The sequence below is a fragment of the Rhinatrema bivittatum genome, chromosome 2, assembly GCF_901001135.1.
Source record: "Rhinatrema bivittatum chromosome 2, aRhiBiv1.1, whole genome shotgun sequence".
Taxonomy (NCBI): Eukaryota; Metazoa; Chordata; class Amphibia; order Gymnophiona; family Rhinatrematidae; genus Rhinatrema; species Rhinatrema bivittatum.
The window spans coordinates 778,629,754-778,646,527 of NC_042616.1; the positions used below are offsets into that span (position 1 = coordinate 778,629,754).

At 42.0% G+C, this 16,774-nt stretch overlaps 1 protein-coding gene across 1 annotated transcript in view; it reads left to right on the forward strand.

The window, feature by feature from the left end:
* TG (thyroglobulin) overlaps positions 1-16,774 on the forward strand; it is a 422,996-nt gene that overhangs the window by 179,335 nt on the left and 226,887 nt on the right. The window contains exons 33-35 of the mRNA XM_029587208.1: positions 4,005-4,116; positions 7,845-7,924; positions 12,663-12,806. Of these exons, the coding sequence (XP_029443068.1) occupies positions 4,005-4,116; positions 7,845-7,924; positions 12,663-12,806 (336 nt within the window). The remainder of the gene's footprint in view (positions 1-4,004; positions 4,117-7,844; positions 7,925-12,662; positions 12,807-16,774) is intronic.

Consider the following 16,774-nt stretch of genomic DNA (forward strand, 5'->3'; position numbering starts at 1 on the left):
TGCTCACACAAAAATGCCCACATACGAGGCTTTTTAAAAAGCTGTGAAATATGTGCGTTTGTCCCTGTGATCGCATGAGGAATAATGGGGCAGAAAAGGGGCAGGGCAAAGACTTACACGCGTAACTCCAGGATTTTTAAAAACGAAACCCGCAGTGCGTGTACCTGTACTGCTGCTCCTGATGAGGAGCAAGTCTCTAGATCTCGAGTTGTATGGCTTAGAGGACAGGGTGAGGAGTCTGGGTCAACTGGGTGGCATGCAGGATGAAGAACCAGAGGGGTCTGCAAGATCTTGCTATTAACTGGACAAACTGGTGGACTAATTGGAAAACTGGGAATGTGCCTCATGCAAGTAAGGCTTAAAATCTGCTGACCTATGCGCATAAAAGCCAACAAAGTTCTATAGAAGATGGCCTAGGAGCATGATTATCCCGATGCTCCAAGGAGTTGTAGCTAACTTTCATGAAAATAACTGCTTGTGATTTTTTAGGCAAGCGACTTTTTATTTGCTTAAAATTACTAATGAGCGGCTTTACGTGCATTTATATGTGAAGCAGCTCATTGCCATTTTAGCATTATTGGAGTGAAAATAACGCATGGTATTTAAAATAATGTGCATTATTACTACTTCTAGGCATTTACCATATGGTAAATGCCTAATGTTATTTAGTAAATGGCCCTCTAAGTTAACAGATTAACTTTAGGACTGCCTTAGAGTAGGACTAAAGTTAGCTCTATAAACGTATATGGCTAAATTTTAGACATCCGGGTATATTCGGCAATGTACTCATGCTGCTAAATATCTGGTGCAAATTAGCGAAATACGTTTATTTACCTAAATTAGCCAGACTCCCTGCTGCTGAATATTGACCTCAGTATTTATTAATTAAAATGCATGGAATATATGTTGTAACAGTTCCTCTGCCTATGGAGTTTTCATCATGGAAGAGCAATAAAACATTGTCCTCAAAAAGGAAAATGGTTTGTGGGTGACGAGAAAGAAGAAAATTCAACCATTAAAGCTACCCTTTCAACCAAAAAGAAGTCAAGATTAAGTAAGCCATCAGGCAGACAAGATGGCCATAGAGGCAAAAACTCATAATAAAAACTTTAAAAAATATATCTAAAGCAGAAAGCCTACGAGGGAGTCAGTTGGATCATTAGATGATCAAGAGGTTAAAGGGGCACTGAAGGAAGATAAGGCCAATGCGAAAAGTCTAAACAAATTTTTTGCTTCGGAGTTTACTGACGAGGATGTTAGGGAGGTACCCATTAGATGATCAAGAGGTTAAAGGGGTACTGAAGGAAGATAAGGCCAATGCGAAAAGTCTAAACAAATTTTTTGCTTCGGAGTTTATTGAAGAGGATGTTGGGGAGATACCCGTTCCGGAGACGGTTTTCAAGGGTGATGAGTCAGATGAACTGAATCAAACATGGTGAACCTGGAAGATGTGGTAGGCCAGATTGACAAACTGAAGAGTAATAAATCACTTGGACCAGATGGTATACACCCCAGAGTTCTGAAGGAACTAAAAAATGAAATTTCAAACTTATTTCAATTAATCTGTAATCTATCATTAAAATCCATCCATTGTACCTGAAGACCAGAAGGTGGCAATGTAACCCCAATATTTAAAAAGGTCTCCCGGGATGATCCGAGAAACTATAGACCAGTTAGCCTGACTTCAATGCCAGGAAAAATCATGGAAACTGTTATAAAGAATAAAATCACAAAACATTTAGATAGACATGGTTTAATGGGACACAGCCAGTGTGGGTTTACCCAAGGGAAGTCTTGCCTCACAAATGTTTACATGTTTTCAAGTGGTTAATAAACATGTGGACAAAGGTGAATCGGTAGATGTGGTGTATTTTGATTTTCAAAAGGTGTTTGACAAAGTCCCTCATGAGAGGCTTCTAAGAAAACTAAAAAGTCATGGGATAGGAGGAGATGTCTTTTTGTGGATTACAAATTGGTTAAAAGACAGGAAGCAGAAAGTAGGATTAAATGGTCTGTTTTCACAGTGAAAAAAGGTAAACAGTGGAGTGCCTCAGGGATCTGTACTTGGATCGATGAGTCTTAATATATTTATAAATGATCTGGAAAAAGGTATGACAAGTGAGGTGATTAAATTTGCGGATGACACAAAATTATGCAGAGTAGTTAAATCTCAAGCGGATTGTGATAAATTGAAGGAGGACCTTGTGATACTGGAAGATTGGGCTTCCAAATGGCAGATGACATTTAATGTAGTCAAGTGCAAGGTGATGCATATAGTGAAAAATAACCCATGCTATAATTACACAATGTTAGGTTCTATCTTAGGAGTTTCCACCCAGGAAAGAGCTCTAGGCATCACAGTGGAAAATACATTGAAACCGTTGGCACTGTGAGCTGTGTTGGTCAAAAAAGCAAACAGAATGTTAGAAATTATTAGGAAGGGAATGCCAAATAAAACAATGGAAGTCATAATGCTTCTTTATTGCTCCATGGTGAAAGTGCACCTTGAATACTGTGTACAGTTCTGGTCGCCACATCTCAAAAATATATAGTTGCACTAGAGAAAGTGCAGAGAAGAGCAACCAAAATAATAAGGGGCATGGAACGGCTCCCCTATGAGGAAAGGCTAAAGAAGTTAGGGCTGAGCTTGGAGAAGGGACAACTGAGGGGGGAATATGATAGAAGTCTACAAAATCTTGACAGGAACAGGTTAATGTAAAGTGGTTATTTACTCTCTCAGATATTAGAAGGACCAGGGGGCACTCTATGAAGTTAGCAAGTAGCTCATTTAAAACAAATCGAATAAAATTGATTTTCAATCAGCACATAGTTAAGCTCTGGAATTGATTGCCAGAGGATGTGGTTATGGCAGTTAGTGTAAATTGGGTTTAAAAAAAGTTTGGATAAGTTCCTAGAGGAAAAATCCATAAATGGCTATTAATTAATAAGCAGTAGTAGCTTGACATCTAATTAATGTTTGGGTACTTGCCAGGTACTTGTGACTTAGATTAGCCACTGTTGGAAACAGGATGCTGGGCTTGATGGACCCTTTATCCGACCCAGTATGGCATATCTTATGTTCTTATTAGCTGAATAAATTGTCATGGATATTCAGCAGATTGCTGCCAATTAGGTACTTTGCTGAATACAACCAGTTGAAGTCCTAGCTAGCCAAATAAACTTATCCAGCTAATTTTAGGACTGTTTTCTGGCATGACTAGATTTTGATTTTATTTTATGTCCTCTTCCAACTTATTTTAGTTCAGTCATTGCTGCAATAATCTTGGCTCCAGGGCTATGCACCAAGACTCCTTCAGGAAACTCACAATCATGGTCGTAAACCTTTCCACTAGGTGTCGCTTTTGCCTGATAACTGATTCCCTCTGCCCCCCCCCCCCCCCCCCACCACTACACACACATTGATAAAAGGTTGTGAATGGCGTCTCTGAAGCATCCTCAGCTTTGGCCATCCTGGGGAGAGGAAGTCCTGAACAGCAGGTTACAAATGTGTTAAAAAAAAAAATGCACACCATGGCAGGCTCGTCAGAATGGTTTATGTAACCAAATAGCATCCCATTCATGAGTTCTAGTCACCAACCCACCTACCTGGCTTGTCCCCAGGTACAGAAACGTTTTCTCTAATGGAGACAACATCAAAGCTATTTTCTTTCTATTCCAAAAGATACTAAAGTTTTGTGTATAGCTTGGATAAGAGCTACATATCCAAGCTATACACAAACCCGCAACTGTATTTCCTTTCGTTAATTAATGTATAAATTTCCTTTGTATTTATATAATCTTTACCTTATCCTTTTTTCCATATTTTCTGTATTTTCTACATTCTTTGTAATTATTGTTTAAATATTTATGATAAAGAATAAAAAGAAAACAAACTTGCATTAACATTATTTTCAGAAATCCGTCACTTTTTGAACTTCGTATAAAAAACTGCCTTTTTGGTCCACCTAAAACCACTTTTATTTTTTCCCTCCTGATTTATGCAGTGTTTTTGGAAGAAAGGGTGAAGAACTTTTACACACGTCTTCCATTTCGAAAACTGACAGGAATTTCTGTGAGCAACAAAATTTCAATGACTGGAAAATCCATTTCAGATGGGTAAGAAAAAAAAGATTGCAAAACCGCATAGACAGCAGTTTGTGGGATTCTGTTGGCCTCTTTGTCCGTCTTTTGCCCTCGCTTTGAAGATGAATCTGATGGAAATTAAAATGTCTGTCTCAGAGGGAATGTGATTCATGGTTAGGATGAGACCTGAGCAGAGCCATATGACAGATATTTTGGATTTCTGATGTAGGTGCGTGTGTGTGTGTGTGTGTGTGTGTGTGAGTGTGTGGGGAGGTGGGTATGAGTAGTGCAGTGAATATGGCTGGGGTACTCTCCTCCCCTCACACGCTCTACTTCCTCCCCTTTCTTCACCCCTGTGTAAATAGGATGTGTATATATATATATATGTATATACACATACATATATATATATATATATATATATATATATATATATATATATATATATATATATATATATATATATATATATATATATATATATATATATATATATATATATATATATATATGGCATATGCTGGCATAAATCCCCCCTAGGAATGTTACTCTACGAATGTTACTCTACGAATGTTACGCTGACATCCTGGTATGAATGCCTTTTGCCTGTCGATTTTGTACTGCGCACTAATTTTGTATATAGTTATTGTTATAGTTCAATTACTTAGCATATACCCATGGCATCTAATCATGGATGTTTGTTTTATGTAAGGGCTCCTCCCAAACATTATTTATACGTTGCCTAGTTCACTATATTATCTGTTTTATGTAAGGGCTCTGCCCAATGGTTTGTGTTCGCTGTAAACCGATGCGATGTGCGAACGGTCATCGGTATAAAAGAAACGTTAAATAAATAATAAATAAATAAATATAGATGTATGTGTGTGTATGCATACACTCTGGCCTCCACTTTCTTCCCATCTCCTTTTGCACTCTGCTCCTTGTAGCTCTTGGGTGTGCATATGTGGCAGGATAGGTGAGGGGGGGTGGGGTGGTAGTGGTGTAGGCGAGGTGTGTCTGGGGGTGGTAAGTATCAGTGTGTGAATATACATGTGTGGGGGCACTCTTTTCCCCTCACTCCCTTTCCTTCCCTTCCACTTTTGCACTCCTCTTACTCGCCCCTCCCTCTCGGCTCTCTTTTCTCCTTTCTCCTTCCCTCCACCTTTCACTCTTTTTACTCACCCCTCCCACCTCAACCTGCTTCCTTCCACTAGTGGGACCTGGGAAATCCCACCCTCTTTTCTACTGCCACGTCCACATCTTTTCTTCTGCTAGTGTGGCCTAGAAAATCCCATCAGCCTTTTTGCTTTCACTGCTGGCAAGCCGTTACTGTGGCACCTATCCCACCTCTTCTCACCCGGCCTCACCACCGAGGTGCTGATTCCGCTTTCTCCTGCAGCCAGTCCCCCAGCTCCTGGTGAGCATCGTAATTCTGTACATGCACAAATGTGCCATAATGCTCATCTGAAGCCCAATATTAAGAGATAACAATAATATAAGGCGGCACCATCTTCCATGAAAATCCAGTGGAAACAGCATATGTACAGTATATGATTCAGGGTGCTTGATTTTTTTTCTAGTATTTTGCAAGTAGTTCACCCATTGTGCAAGGTAGATCTGTGGGAAGGTTATCAATCAGTGCTGGAAGTGCCGGGAGCAAATAGGATGTTACCTCAATGATGCAAGGTTTCTTGGGGCCCGGGAGGATGAGTGGGGTATCATAGTATGGTGAGGGTGGGTGGGGAGAAGGGTGGAAGCTTTATTTACTAGATGCCAAAACAGGAAAGGAGAGGGTGGGAATGATCTGCAATCCCCCACCAAAATCAAATTATCGTCGTCCATGAGGGCTGGGGGTGAGGGATGGAGTAGCTCAACCCAGCGGGGCCAATGTGAATTTATTCTGGAGGGGGGGGGGGGTTGCAACTGGGCCACTGGCCCACAGAGGCCTTTTTTTTCTATTTTACAGCGCTACTTGCCCAGATATCTTTTAAAGATACCCGGGTAAATAGAATGTTATCTGGCTAACCTTGCCGGCTATATCTGATATTTGGCGAAGTCAGCCAGATAACTAAATCCCTCCCCAGAACACCTCATTTTTTTATATGGCTAAATTAGTGCTGGATAATGACTTATCTAGCATTCGTTTAGCCAAATAAGTGACTGAATATGCCAAATTTTCCATTTAGATGGACAAATTGTCAGTTATCCAACTAAATGGCTTAGCTCTGGAATTGATTGCCAGAGGATACGGTTACAGCAGTTAGTGTTACTGGGTTTAAAAAAGGTTTGGATAAATCCATAAACTGCTATGAAAATAATTAATAAGCAATAGTAGCTTGTGATTTATCTAATGTTTTGGGTACTTGCCAGGTACTTGTGACTTGGATGGGCCACTGTCGGAAACAGGATGCTGGGCTTGATGGACCCTTGGTCTGACCCAGTATGGCATATCTTACGTTCTTATGATCTTGAATATCGACCTCATGGAGCCTAACGTGCTAAGCATCTTACCTTGAAGAGCAAGAATGGAGTGAAGTTCTTGGGTCAGCTGGCCCTTTAATGTCATTTTATTTAGAAAGTGTGATTTTCCTCTATGGAAGTCCATTTGAAAGAAAAGAGGACCCTACAAAATGTGCCGGAAAAACCTCCTTTAAGAACATAAGGAGATAAAAAATGCTTCATTGGGTGAGACCAATGGTCCATTGAGCTCAGCATCCTGTCTCTGGCAGTGGTCAGTTTGGGGCGCTTGAAAGCGTTTCATATTGCTCTCTGCAGGAATGAACAGGTAGGGAAACCAAAGTCTGTCTCGCTAATAATTATTTATGGATCTGTCCTCTACAAACTTGTCCAAACCTTTTTTAAAGCCCAAATTGTCATGTTTCCTGAGTTTCAAGGCAGTAGATTTATTTGCATCCCCCAGCCAAGAGAATGGCCATGCCTTCAGGTTGGCCTACGGCAGAGGTAGGCAACTCAGGTGCCAGAAAGAGGTCTGGTTTTCAGAATATCCACAATGAATATGCATGAGGTATATTTGCATGCAGTGGAGGCAGTGCATGCAAATATACCTCATGCATATTTATTGTGGATATCCTGAAAACCAAACCTTTTTGTGGCACTCCAGGAATGGAGTTGGCTTCCTCTGGTCTGTGAGGTTATTCTTCAGTATCAGCTTTACTTTCTTTCTTCTTCATCCTTTACTTGTCAAATCTACCCAATGAGACATGGAAAGAGAACTCTGGTGTCCTCATGCAAGGCTGCAGTGGTTCCTGCATTATTTGTTCATTTGTTCTCTGTGTTCCTGCACTGAAGATCAGGGACGGGCTATCTGGCCTGCGAGGGCCTCTAACCAGTCTGGTCTTTAGGATATCCTTCATCAAAATGCATGATACATATTTGCGTAAAATTGAGGCAGTGTGCATGCAAATCTTTCTCATGCATATTCATAAGGGGATATCCTGAAAACCTGACTGGTTGGTGACCCTCAAGGACCAAATTGCCCAACTCCTGTTCTAGAGGCAAGCTAAAGCAGAACTTCTAGATCAAGCTTCTAGAATGGGCCATTAGCTCAAGAGACATGGGTCACTCTCTTCTTTGCTTACCCAAAGACAGAGCTCGAACACTTCTTCCATTTTTCTGCGGCCATGGATGTTGTATTTCTGAATTGGTTGCTAAGCCTAGGTACCTTTGTACCTAACTGCTACTAATAATAACAAATTGCACTCCTGTTGTGTAAGTAGCTTTTTTTGTGCTTTTCTTACCAGATTTTTTGAGTGTGAACGCCATTGCGATGCAGACCCCTGTTGTCAAGGCTTTGGATTTTTAAATTTTTCTCAGTCTATAGGTACAGTATATGCCTCATTAATACTATCCTTTTCCATTTGTGCTACTCTTCCCTCTACTCTTGTAATCCTTGTTTCACCCTCTGGTCAAATTCAGGGGCTTACAGGGGGGAATTCAAGGGCCAGGTTGTGACCTTATGTGCCCGGAGTTCTTTCTGGACAGGGGGAAAGGAAAATGCTTTCAAGGGCCTTAGGCTGATGGAATCTTATAGCCAAGCGCCAGAACATAAATAAATCACATAATACACTAGTTTGGGGTTGTTCCAGAAAAAAAAATCCTTTATTCAGTCTCATGATGAATTGTTTGGCACATGGCACATCTGTAACTGAGAAGATCTATGCAGAAAATCAAAAGGGTAATTCACGTTCCAAAAATGACAGTCAGTGCAAATCTGCACACATTAGGGGTTTCCTCACCAGCTGCTCACTGGCCAAGGTACACGTTGGAGAGAGACCTTCCTGGGCTTTGCCCTTATTAGTACCTGAATTATTTTATCGCTATTTATAAATCACCTAATGTACTAGGCCCTAGGCGATTTAAATAAAGCATTCATAATAAATAGATAAAACCCAGATAAAATACAAAAATATAAAACATTAAAACAAAATCATATAAAAACATACAAGAAAAGGACAAGTCATTTGTCAAGACATATGGAAAGCAGCCATAGATCAAAAGTTTGTAAGAATTGTCTAAAAGCACATGAACAAAAGTCAAAGTTCAATAGTCTAAAAGACGAGCCATATGGCAGTCTAAATAAATAGGCCTTCGGTAGAGACTTAAACTGCTTTGGATATGTTGAAAGTTTTAATTCTGTGGCTAAGCTATTCCAGGATTCTGGAGCAGCAACTGAAAATGCTCTTTCGTGTGTTTCATCTAACCGCACCATCTTGTGGGAGGGAGCATCCAAAAGGCCCCTAGGCATAGAACAGAGAGTATGAGTTTGGATGTAAATCCTCAGAAGGACATTTGCCCAAGGAAAAGAGTCAAGCTTTAAAAGGTTATGTACCATAAATGCAATTTTGAATAGCACCTGTTGTTGAACAGGCAGCCAATTTAAATCCCGCCACGTGGGAGCTATATGTTCTCACATATTTGTGCCAGTAATGAGGCGAGCTGCTGAGTTTTGCAGATTTTTGTGCAGATCAGTTCTTTTATGCAAAAGGACTTCTGCTAAAGAAAAGCAGATACGCTGCTGTTGAATCCCTTTCAGATAGTAACTCTGAAGAATTTCTTATTGACAGACAGTCCTCCTTCTGACTTCCAACTGAAAAATCCACTTTTAAACATGCTAGATACATTTTAGAGAGACCAAGGAGTGTGGAAACCATTCCTCATTAACTAGCCTCTATTTCTGGGCCTTCTCAGTCTTAATATCCCTTTACAGCTGAAGAGGCCAATATTCAGTGGTACGGAAAGCAGGAAGTCTTCTAGTTGAAGGAGCCGGCTGTCATGGTACATGTGGGCACCAACGACATAGGAAAATGTGGGAGGGAGGTTCTGGAAGCCAAATTTAGGCTCTTACAGGCCGATACAGCACCAACGCATAAAAAAAGTTGCGGCAGAGCCGGGCGCTGTGCATTTGACCCGCACACATTTTAGTTCGCAAGCCACTCGATTCAGTATTCAAATTAGACTCAAATCCAAGCAGCGGCAAAGGAGCATCAAAAACGCGCCTATGAAGCGGTAGGCGTTTGCAATCCATTTTACTGTATAGAGCGGTATACAGCGCCTATACAGTATCCAGGGTGCGCTGGCGCTATACCTGTCATTCCAAATGTCATTCCAGCAGGTAAGTGGATGGTTCTTTTCTACAGACCCCACATGGACACCGGGGCCGCTGCCCTGAGCATCCAGACGACCTTGATTGGAGGCCACCCCCAACCTTAAGGACGTGCAAGGACGTCCAGGCATCTGTGAAGGTTGGGGCCTCCGAGCATGAACGCCCATGATTGGAGGCCTGGCTGCCTTCCAAACATCCATGGCCGCTGCCTTGAGCGCCCAGCCAGATGTCCAAGGTTGTGGCTTCCGTTCATGGACATTCCCGCTTCTTTCCGGGCATCCATGATCGGAGGGGAGGCCCCGCTGCCTTCCAACATCCATGGCCGCTGCCTTGAGCACCCAGCCGGACGTCCAAGGTCGGGGCCTCTGAGCATGGATGCCTGGAAAGAGACGGAAATGCTGCTTTACAACGTCCATGGCCGCTGCCTTGAGCGCCCGGCCGGACGTCCAAGGTCGGGGCCTCCGAGCATGGACGTGCAAGGACGTCTGGGTGTCTGTAATGGTCAGGGCTTCCAAGCATGGATGCCCATGATCGGAGGCCCAGCTGCCTTCCAAAAGTCCATGGCCACTGCCTTGAGCGCCCGGCCGGATGTCCAAGGTCTTGGCTTCCGTTCATGGACATTCCCGCTTCTTTCCAGGCATCCATGATTGGAGGGGAGGCCCCGCTGCCTTCCAACGTCCATGGCTGGAAGGCCTGGTGTGGCTCCCATCTCTCCAGCGTCCGTAGAGGCATACATGTTTTCGCTAGACCCCCGAAGCCTCAGAGATGCCCAGAGATGGATGGTACCGTTGAACACATACCTCCTCCGGTCTTGCTGCTGGGTTCTCATTGCTGCTGGGTACCCCTGTTGGCCTCTCCAATCTGCCTTGTAGAATTCGCTTGCCGAGCATTTCTTATTCTGCTTCTCAACCGAATGAAAAAGATCGCCAGAGCCGATATATACATGTTGTCCATGACGCTGTCCGGTCCAAAGCTGACTGAACAGCACACTAACGCCAGGGTCAGGATAGGTGGTAAATATAGAGGTTAAAGACGCGGTAAATAAGCTGGTTAAAAATGCGATAATTTGGACGCCCGTTACTGTATCGGGGGGAATAGCTAATCCGATCATTAACATATCATATACATGCGGTGGGCAGAAATGGATACGCGTCTTTTTTGGCAAGCGCTAAGGATGCGTAAAAGCCGATACTGAATCGTGCGTCTGTCTTACGCGCTCAAAACGTGGGTCCAAAGCGGGTTAAAAACCACGCAACCGCGGCCGTGCTTTACTGTATCGGCCCGTTAAGTAGAAAGCTTAAATCCAGACTCTCCAGAGTGGCATTCTCTGAAATGCTCCCTGTTCCACACGCAGGTCCCCAGAGGCAGGCAGAGCTCGAGAGTCTCAATGTGTGGATGAGATGATGGTGCAGGGAAGAGGGTTATAGGTTTGTTAGGAATTGGGTGACATTTGAGGAAGGGGGAGCCTATTCCAAATAGATGGACTTTACCTTAACCAGGGTGGAACCAGGCTGCTGGCCCTAACCTTTAGAGATGACCAGCCTTGAACTTGACATGCACCTTGTTCAAAATGTATAGAGTAACACTCAAAATATAGGGCCACCCCAGAAAGTCACATGGCTTGTTGTTAATTTGAACCTTTCAGAATGATAAAACAAATAGATGTACTCTGGTGGCCTCGTTAGCATTCGCAGATAATTTGGACACTTAGATTATTCTTCCGATCTAAAGATATTGCATTCTGTGCTGAAAGGATTTGCAGATTTTCTGATCTTTTTAAGGATACCCAGAAGGGAGGCAAACCTTCTTGGATTTTCTGACAGGTGGGGATTTCTATTTTAAATTCCAGGCGTATTCTATTTTTTAGAGCCATATCAACTGGAACATTTTTTGAAGGCGCACCCAACTGGGCTTGGAGTTTAGCTCTGTGAATGGGTAGAGTCTTTGCTTTAATATGGGGTTATCATGTAAATTATGTAGGTATTCCTTTTTGTTTTCTTTTAAATTCAGTTTTCTTCATATCTAATCTTACTTGTAATTCTTCTCTTCTACTGGAGTCCTAAACAGTGATGGTATGGGGTTATGAATTAAATAACATATGTATGTTTGCTCTTTGTGTATTTTATGTTCCATTTCAGAATGATTTTTTTCTGTTTCAAATGGCATGTCTATAAATAATAATAGCAGAAAACATTTAGGGCCAGATGAACTAAAGAGGTTTTGCCATTTTGTATGTATGGAGGGTGGAGGGAGCCACATTGAACATCAGGCCTTTGACTGGAAGCATTGTGGGTAACTATGTTGCATCTGTCTTCATGTTCTGGCTGTTTGATGTGCCCTATGCAAACCTCAGCTCCCAAGAAAGTGATGCCTTTTGGGATTACTGCTTTGGGTACATGAGCTTTAACAGTGATGAGAAAGAACATTTGGTATGCTGTAAAACAACAACACGCCACCCAATTAACCCTGCAGTTCATTTGGCCAGGCTTTAAACTGGATACACTGGATTTTTCCTTGGAGTTTGTTATGCCTCTAGAAAATTAGGACAGGGTTATTACAATACCACATAGTTAAATGAGGTACTGAGCAAACGGATGACATGCGTAAAATCATCTTTGGAATGATCTCAGTGGCACCTTGCAGAAGTAGTGCTGGCATGTTTCAGTCCCATTCTTGGGGCATGTTGGGTGAGATATCAGTAGAGGCATCATCCTCAGCCACTTAGGGAGACTGGTCAGCCTTAGCGTGGCATGGGACATTTTTTGGCTGGCACCACCTACTGTCTCTTCTCTAGAAGAGGAGGTCGCTGTACCTGGCCTTCTCATGTCTCATATTTTTGTTTTGTCTAAAATTCTGAGGGGATTTGTTTGCCATCAACTGCTCCTCCTAAGCCTTTCTTGCAGCCGCTTCCTCCTCAGTTTTAGTTGAATGCTGATATTTGCAATTTCTTTAACAGGTGTGGAGGTGCAATGCTTGCTGCTTCAGAACCTAGGGATTCAGACCTGCAGTGAGGAAACGAAAACTGCATGGCGTGTTTTGGACTGTGGCTTATCAGCTGCCAAAATAAAAGCATATCCATTTGGCTGGTATCAGAAACCTGGTAAGCAACGAGAATCATGAGTTAGTGCAAAATACCCTTCACGTGACAACCCACATCAGAGGTAATTTTGTAATGGCCTGCAGAGGAAAGTTGGCAAATAGCTGCATAAGTTACATAAGACACGGATATAAACCACCAAAACTGCCCAGAGTGCTCTTAGATTCACTTTCACCTAGCAAAAAATGATGATGTCCATCCAAGCAGATGCCTGTTGGGATAGGACGGTTGAAAAAGTATTGGAATGTAATTAGTCATGCTCCTTTCTTTTCCCAACCAGTTCCATTCTTCCTATTTTTGCTTCTCCCATAGACTTTAATGAGACTGAATGGGAGGAGCTGAAAAGGATTCAGATTTTTCAGGAGACTGCCTCCATTTAGTTTGGATAACCCAAACCAAACTAAAAATCAACTCATTGATATCAGATTTCACATTTGGATCAACCAAATGCGTATCCCTACTAAATATAGTGCCTTATGCTAAATCCTATACACAGGGGTAAAATCACACTAAGATGGCCATATTACATTTTAGCAGGACTGTAATCCCTGGGCAGGACAGTTCCTTTACTTGGCACCCAGGGGCACATAGAAAGAATAAAGGATGGACCCCTTCTGCTTAAAACACCTCCACAGATTGTATGTACCTCTTCCCTGCTCCACGGATAGTTTGAGGCCAGGCTGCTAGTTGTGGGGTCGAACAATAGTTCTTATACCCTGCTTCCTTGCAAACAAGCCCAGTCTCTGTCCTTTGTTTCACAGCACTGCCACTTTAAACTGTCTTTGCATCCAATAAACACACAGGAGAAGAATGGTGGTTCCCAACTTCTTTACTGATAGTTTGATCAAATGATTGAATAATATTTACAATTTCTCATATTCAGTTGATTAGTAGCAATAAATCACAAGACAGTAGATAGAATAAACTTCTTAATCACTTTGGAAGCATTTCATTTACACTGAAATTTCTTCTTCTCCCACTCACTCAAATTCCTCAGATTATGTAGTTTCCCGTCCAATATAATTCTTGCATTTTGCCAATGAAAGTGATTAGAAAGTATACAGTCCCAATATTTAATCAGAGCTTAGTCCCAGGTTTAGTCTCTTCCAAGAAATCCTTTAGATCCTTTAACTCCTCAGACAGCACCAGAAGGGCACTTCACTCTCTTTCTTGATTCTTTTAAATCCTGAGGCAGCGCCTGGTGGGCACTTCTCACCCCTTCATGTAAGACTTCCCTCAAAGGCACCAAAGTTCTGGTTACTTTATGTTGTATCTTCTTTGTTTCTCCTGGTAGTGCACTTTACTGGGATCCCTTGCTTTATATGGAATTTGTAACATCTCGGTATGTTTCTGGATGAAAGACTTCCCTCTTTCAAAGATTTGGGATAACGATTCCCATGTACCATGGGTTATCAGCTCCAAGTGGGCAAAGATATTAGATGAACCCAAAAGGGTAAAAAAAAAAGTAGGAAGGGTGGAATAAAACTTCCTTGCCCCCAAACAGAGGAAATAGTGCAAAATGTTAATGCAAAAATAAAATTCCTCTCTGGAGGAGAGACAAAAGACTGCCTGAATCTTCCCTTACACAGCAGACGTCCCAATCCTCTGAGAAGAGGTACCAAGGCTCTCACAGGGGACGCCCAAAAATTGCCTTAACAGAGTCTAAAAACAAGCTTAAAGGTTGGATAGACAAGTCAGTGGAGGCTGGCTCATAAATGGGATCACTTCCTTACTCCTTTCCCATAAATTAGGAAACTATTAAAGCAGGAGAAGGGGAACAACCTGTTAAACTGCAGCATATTTTGCATATGTAAGGACCGAGGTTTGGGTTCTGCTCCCCCATGTGGGAACCTGCAGACGGTGTGTCCTAGCTGTTTATCATCCCGATGCACTGGCTATCCTCGTGGACTTTTAGTTTGGAGCTTGAGTTAATTTACTGTGGCTGTTTTGCCAAGGAAGCTGAATGTGCTGGGCTTATGTGCAACGGTTTCACTGGGGAAGGAGAGGTTAGCTGGGTGTCAGATGCATATACTGGGTCTCTAATGTATGCACATTTATCTCATGTGTATTTGTTATGCATGTCCTGGAAACCAGACCAGCTGTGAGGTTAATAGGGACAAGTTTGGGAAGCCATACCTAAAGGAATGGGAAACTCTTAATATATGACACAGTTACAGCGAACAGAAACAAAATAGCGGCAAAACGACAGACCCAGTATCGCATTGTTTATCCCATAGACCACCCAACCTGAAAGTTCGTTTGGTTTGGAGTCCTTTTTTTTGTTGAGGTCTGATCCAGCTTGGATGGTCCTAAAGTGCAAGCAGGTGGCTAATCAGTTTCCATCTGTGTATTCAGACCACATAACTTTGGGCAACAAGGCATGTGCTATGTAATTATGCAGTAACTATAGTTTTGCGCTGTGTGGCGAGGCTCCCTTTTTAGATTTCCTTTTATGATATGTATGTAACCCCTTTATAAAATGATAGAGTATCTAATTGCCTATTTCAAAGCTAAGCTGTAGCCCCTGTGGGTTCACACAAAATAAATAGTGGAGCAGTTGGAGTAATGGATGTGGCCCAGAGACGAGGGCTGTATTTCTAATGCTGGACAGGGAAATCAACAGTAAGACATTCCTTTCCCCTCTCTGACCTCTCTGTGTGCACCCAAACTTATTACATGGACTAGCAGATGACCCTCACGAATCCACTTCATGAGATTAAAAAGGCTCTCACTGCAGGGTATCTCCAAACAAGAAGACTTTTATTTTCTGTTCTGGGTAGGGTGGCCAACTGACTCCAGATTGCCTGACAAGGTTGATCAAGTCCTGGGTTGACCCCACTGCATGCAGGGACATGTGGTCCGGCTTTTCTTAGGGATTTCAATAGGGAAATCAGAACTACAAGTCCCTGCATGCAAAGTGGAAAATACAGGCCTGTCAGCAAAATCTACAGCCAGTTTGGCAACCCAGGTTCTGCGGTTTCCAGCAGTCAAAGAAAATCTCTAAAAAAAAAAACAAAAATCCACTGACTTATCAGGGTTCAAAGGAGATATACAACAGTAACAACAACAAAACACTCTTCCTCTAAGGAGTTCCTTTTTCTCCTCTTCTGTTCCTCTACCATAGCAACCGAAAGATTCTCTTCTTCAAAGAGATAGCATACTCACACTTCTAATACAACTTCTTCTCTAGTAAGGAAGACAATTTATAGCCCATTATTCCTTCTAGGTGGCACTGCCCAACAGTCTAATATTGAAGCCATGACCTTGCCAGTTGGCTGCAGGGAGAAAGAAGAGAATCACTCGCCCTGGCTTCACTTCAGCTTCTAGCCCCAATTCAAAAGATACATTCCCCCTCTGAGCACTGCCTTATATTGACCCAAGGAAACTCCTCCTAGTGGTTATCCCTCACAACACTCTCTTTCAGCAGTGATTCCTAACCCTGTTCTGGAGGCACACTAACCAATCGGATTTTCAGGATTGCTACAATGAATATGCATGAGATAGAATTGCAAACCTTGGGTCTCCAATGTATGCAAATCTGTAAGTCTAATGACAAGAATAATTTATTCATCCTTGGTCTTACAGTAATTATTTAAATATAACTATACAGCTAAGTGGAAAAGAATCTATGAAAATGGTTATATAAATGATTTATTTTTTTGTTTAGAAAGGTGCTAATTCTGGGATTGTATCCTGTATGTATTTTAGGAACTGCTGCATATGATTTTTTTTGTTGAGGTTGAGGTTTGGATAGGATAGGTAGGTTTGGATAGGATAGGATAGGTAGTAGATTTTAATGTGCTATGGATGAGTGAGTGAGTATGGATTGATAGTGTGTGTTTTTGTATAAAATATTTTGAGGAATATAGATTAGTTAACACTTTGAGGAGGTAAATAGTGTTCTTATGTATATTCATTGATATATAATAATAAAAATGGCTTGTAATTAAAATAAATTGGTGAGAACAGTG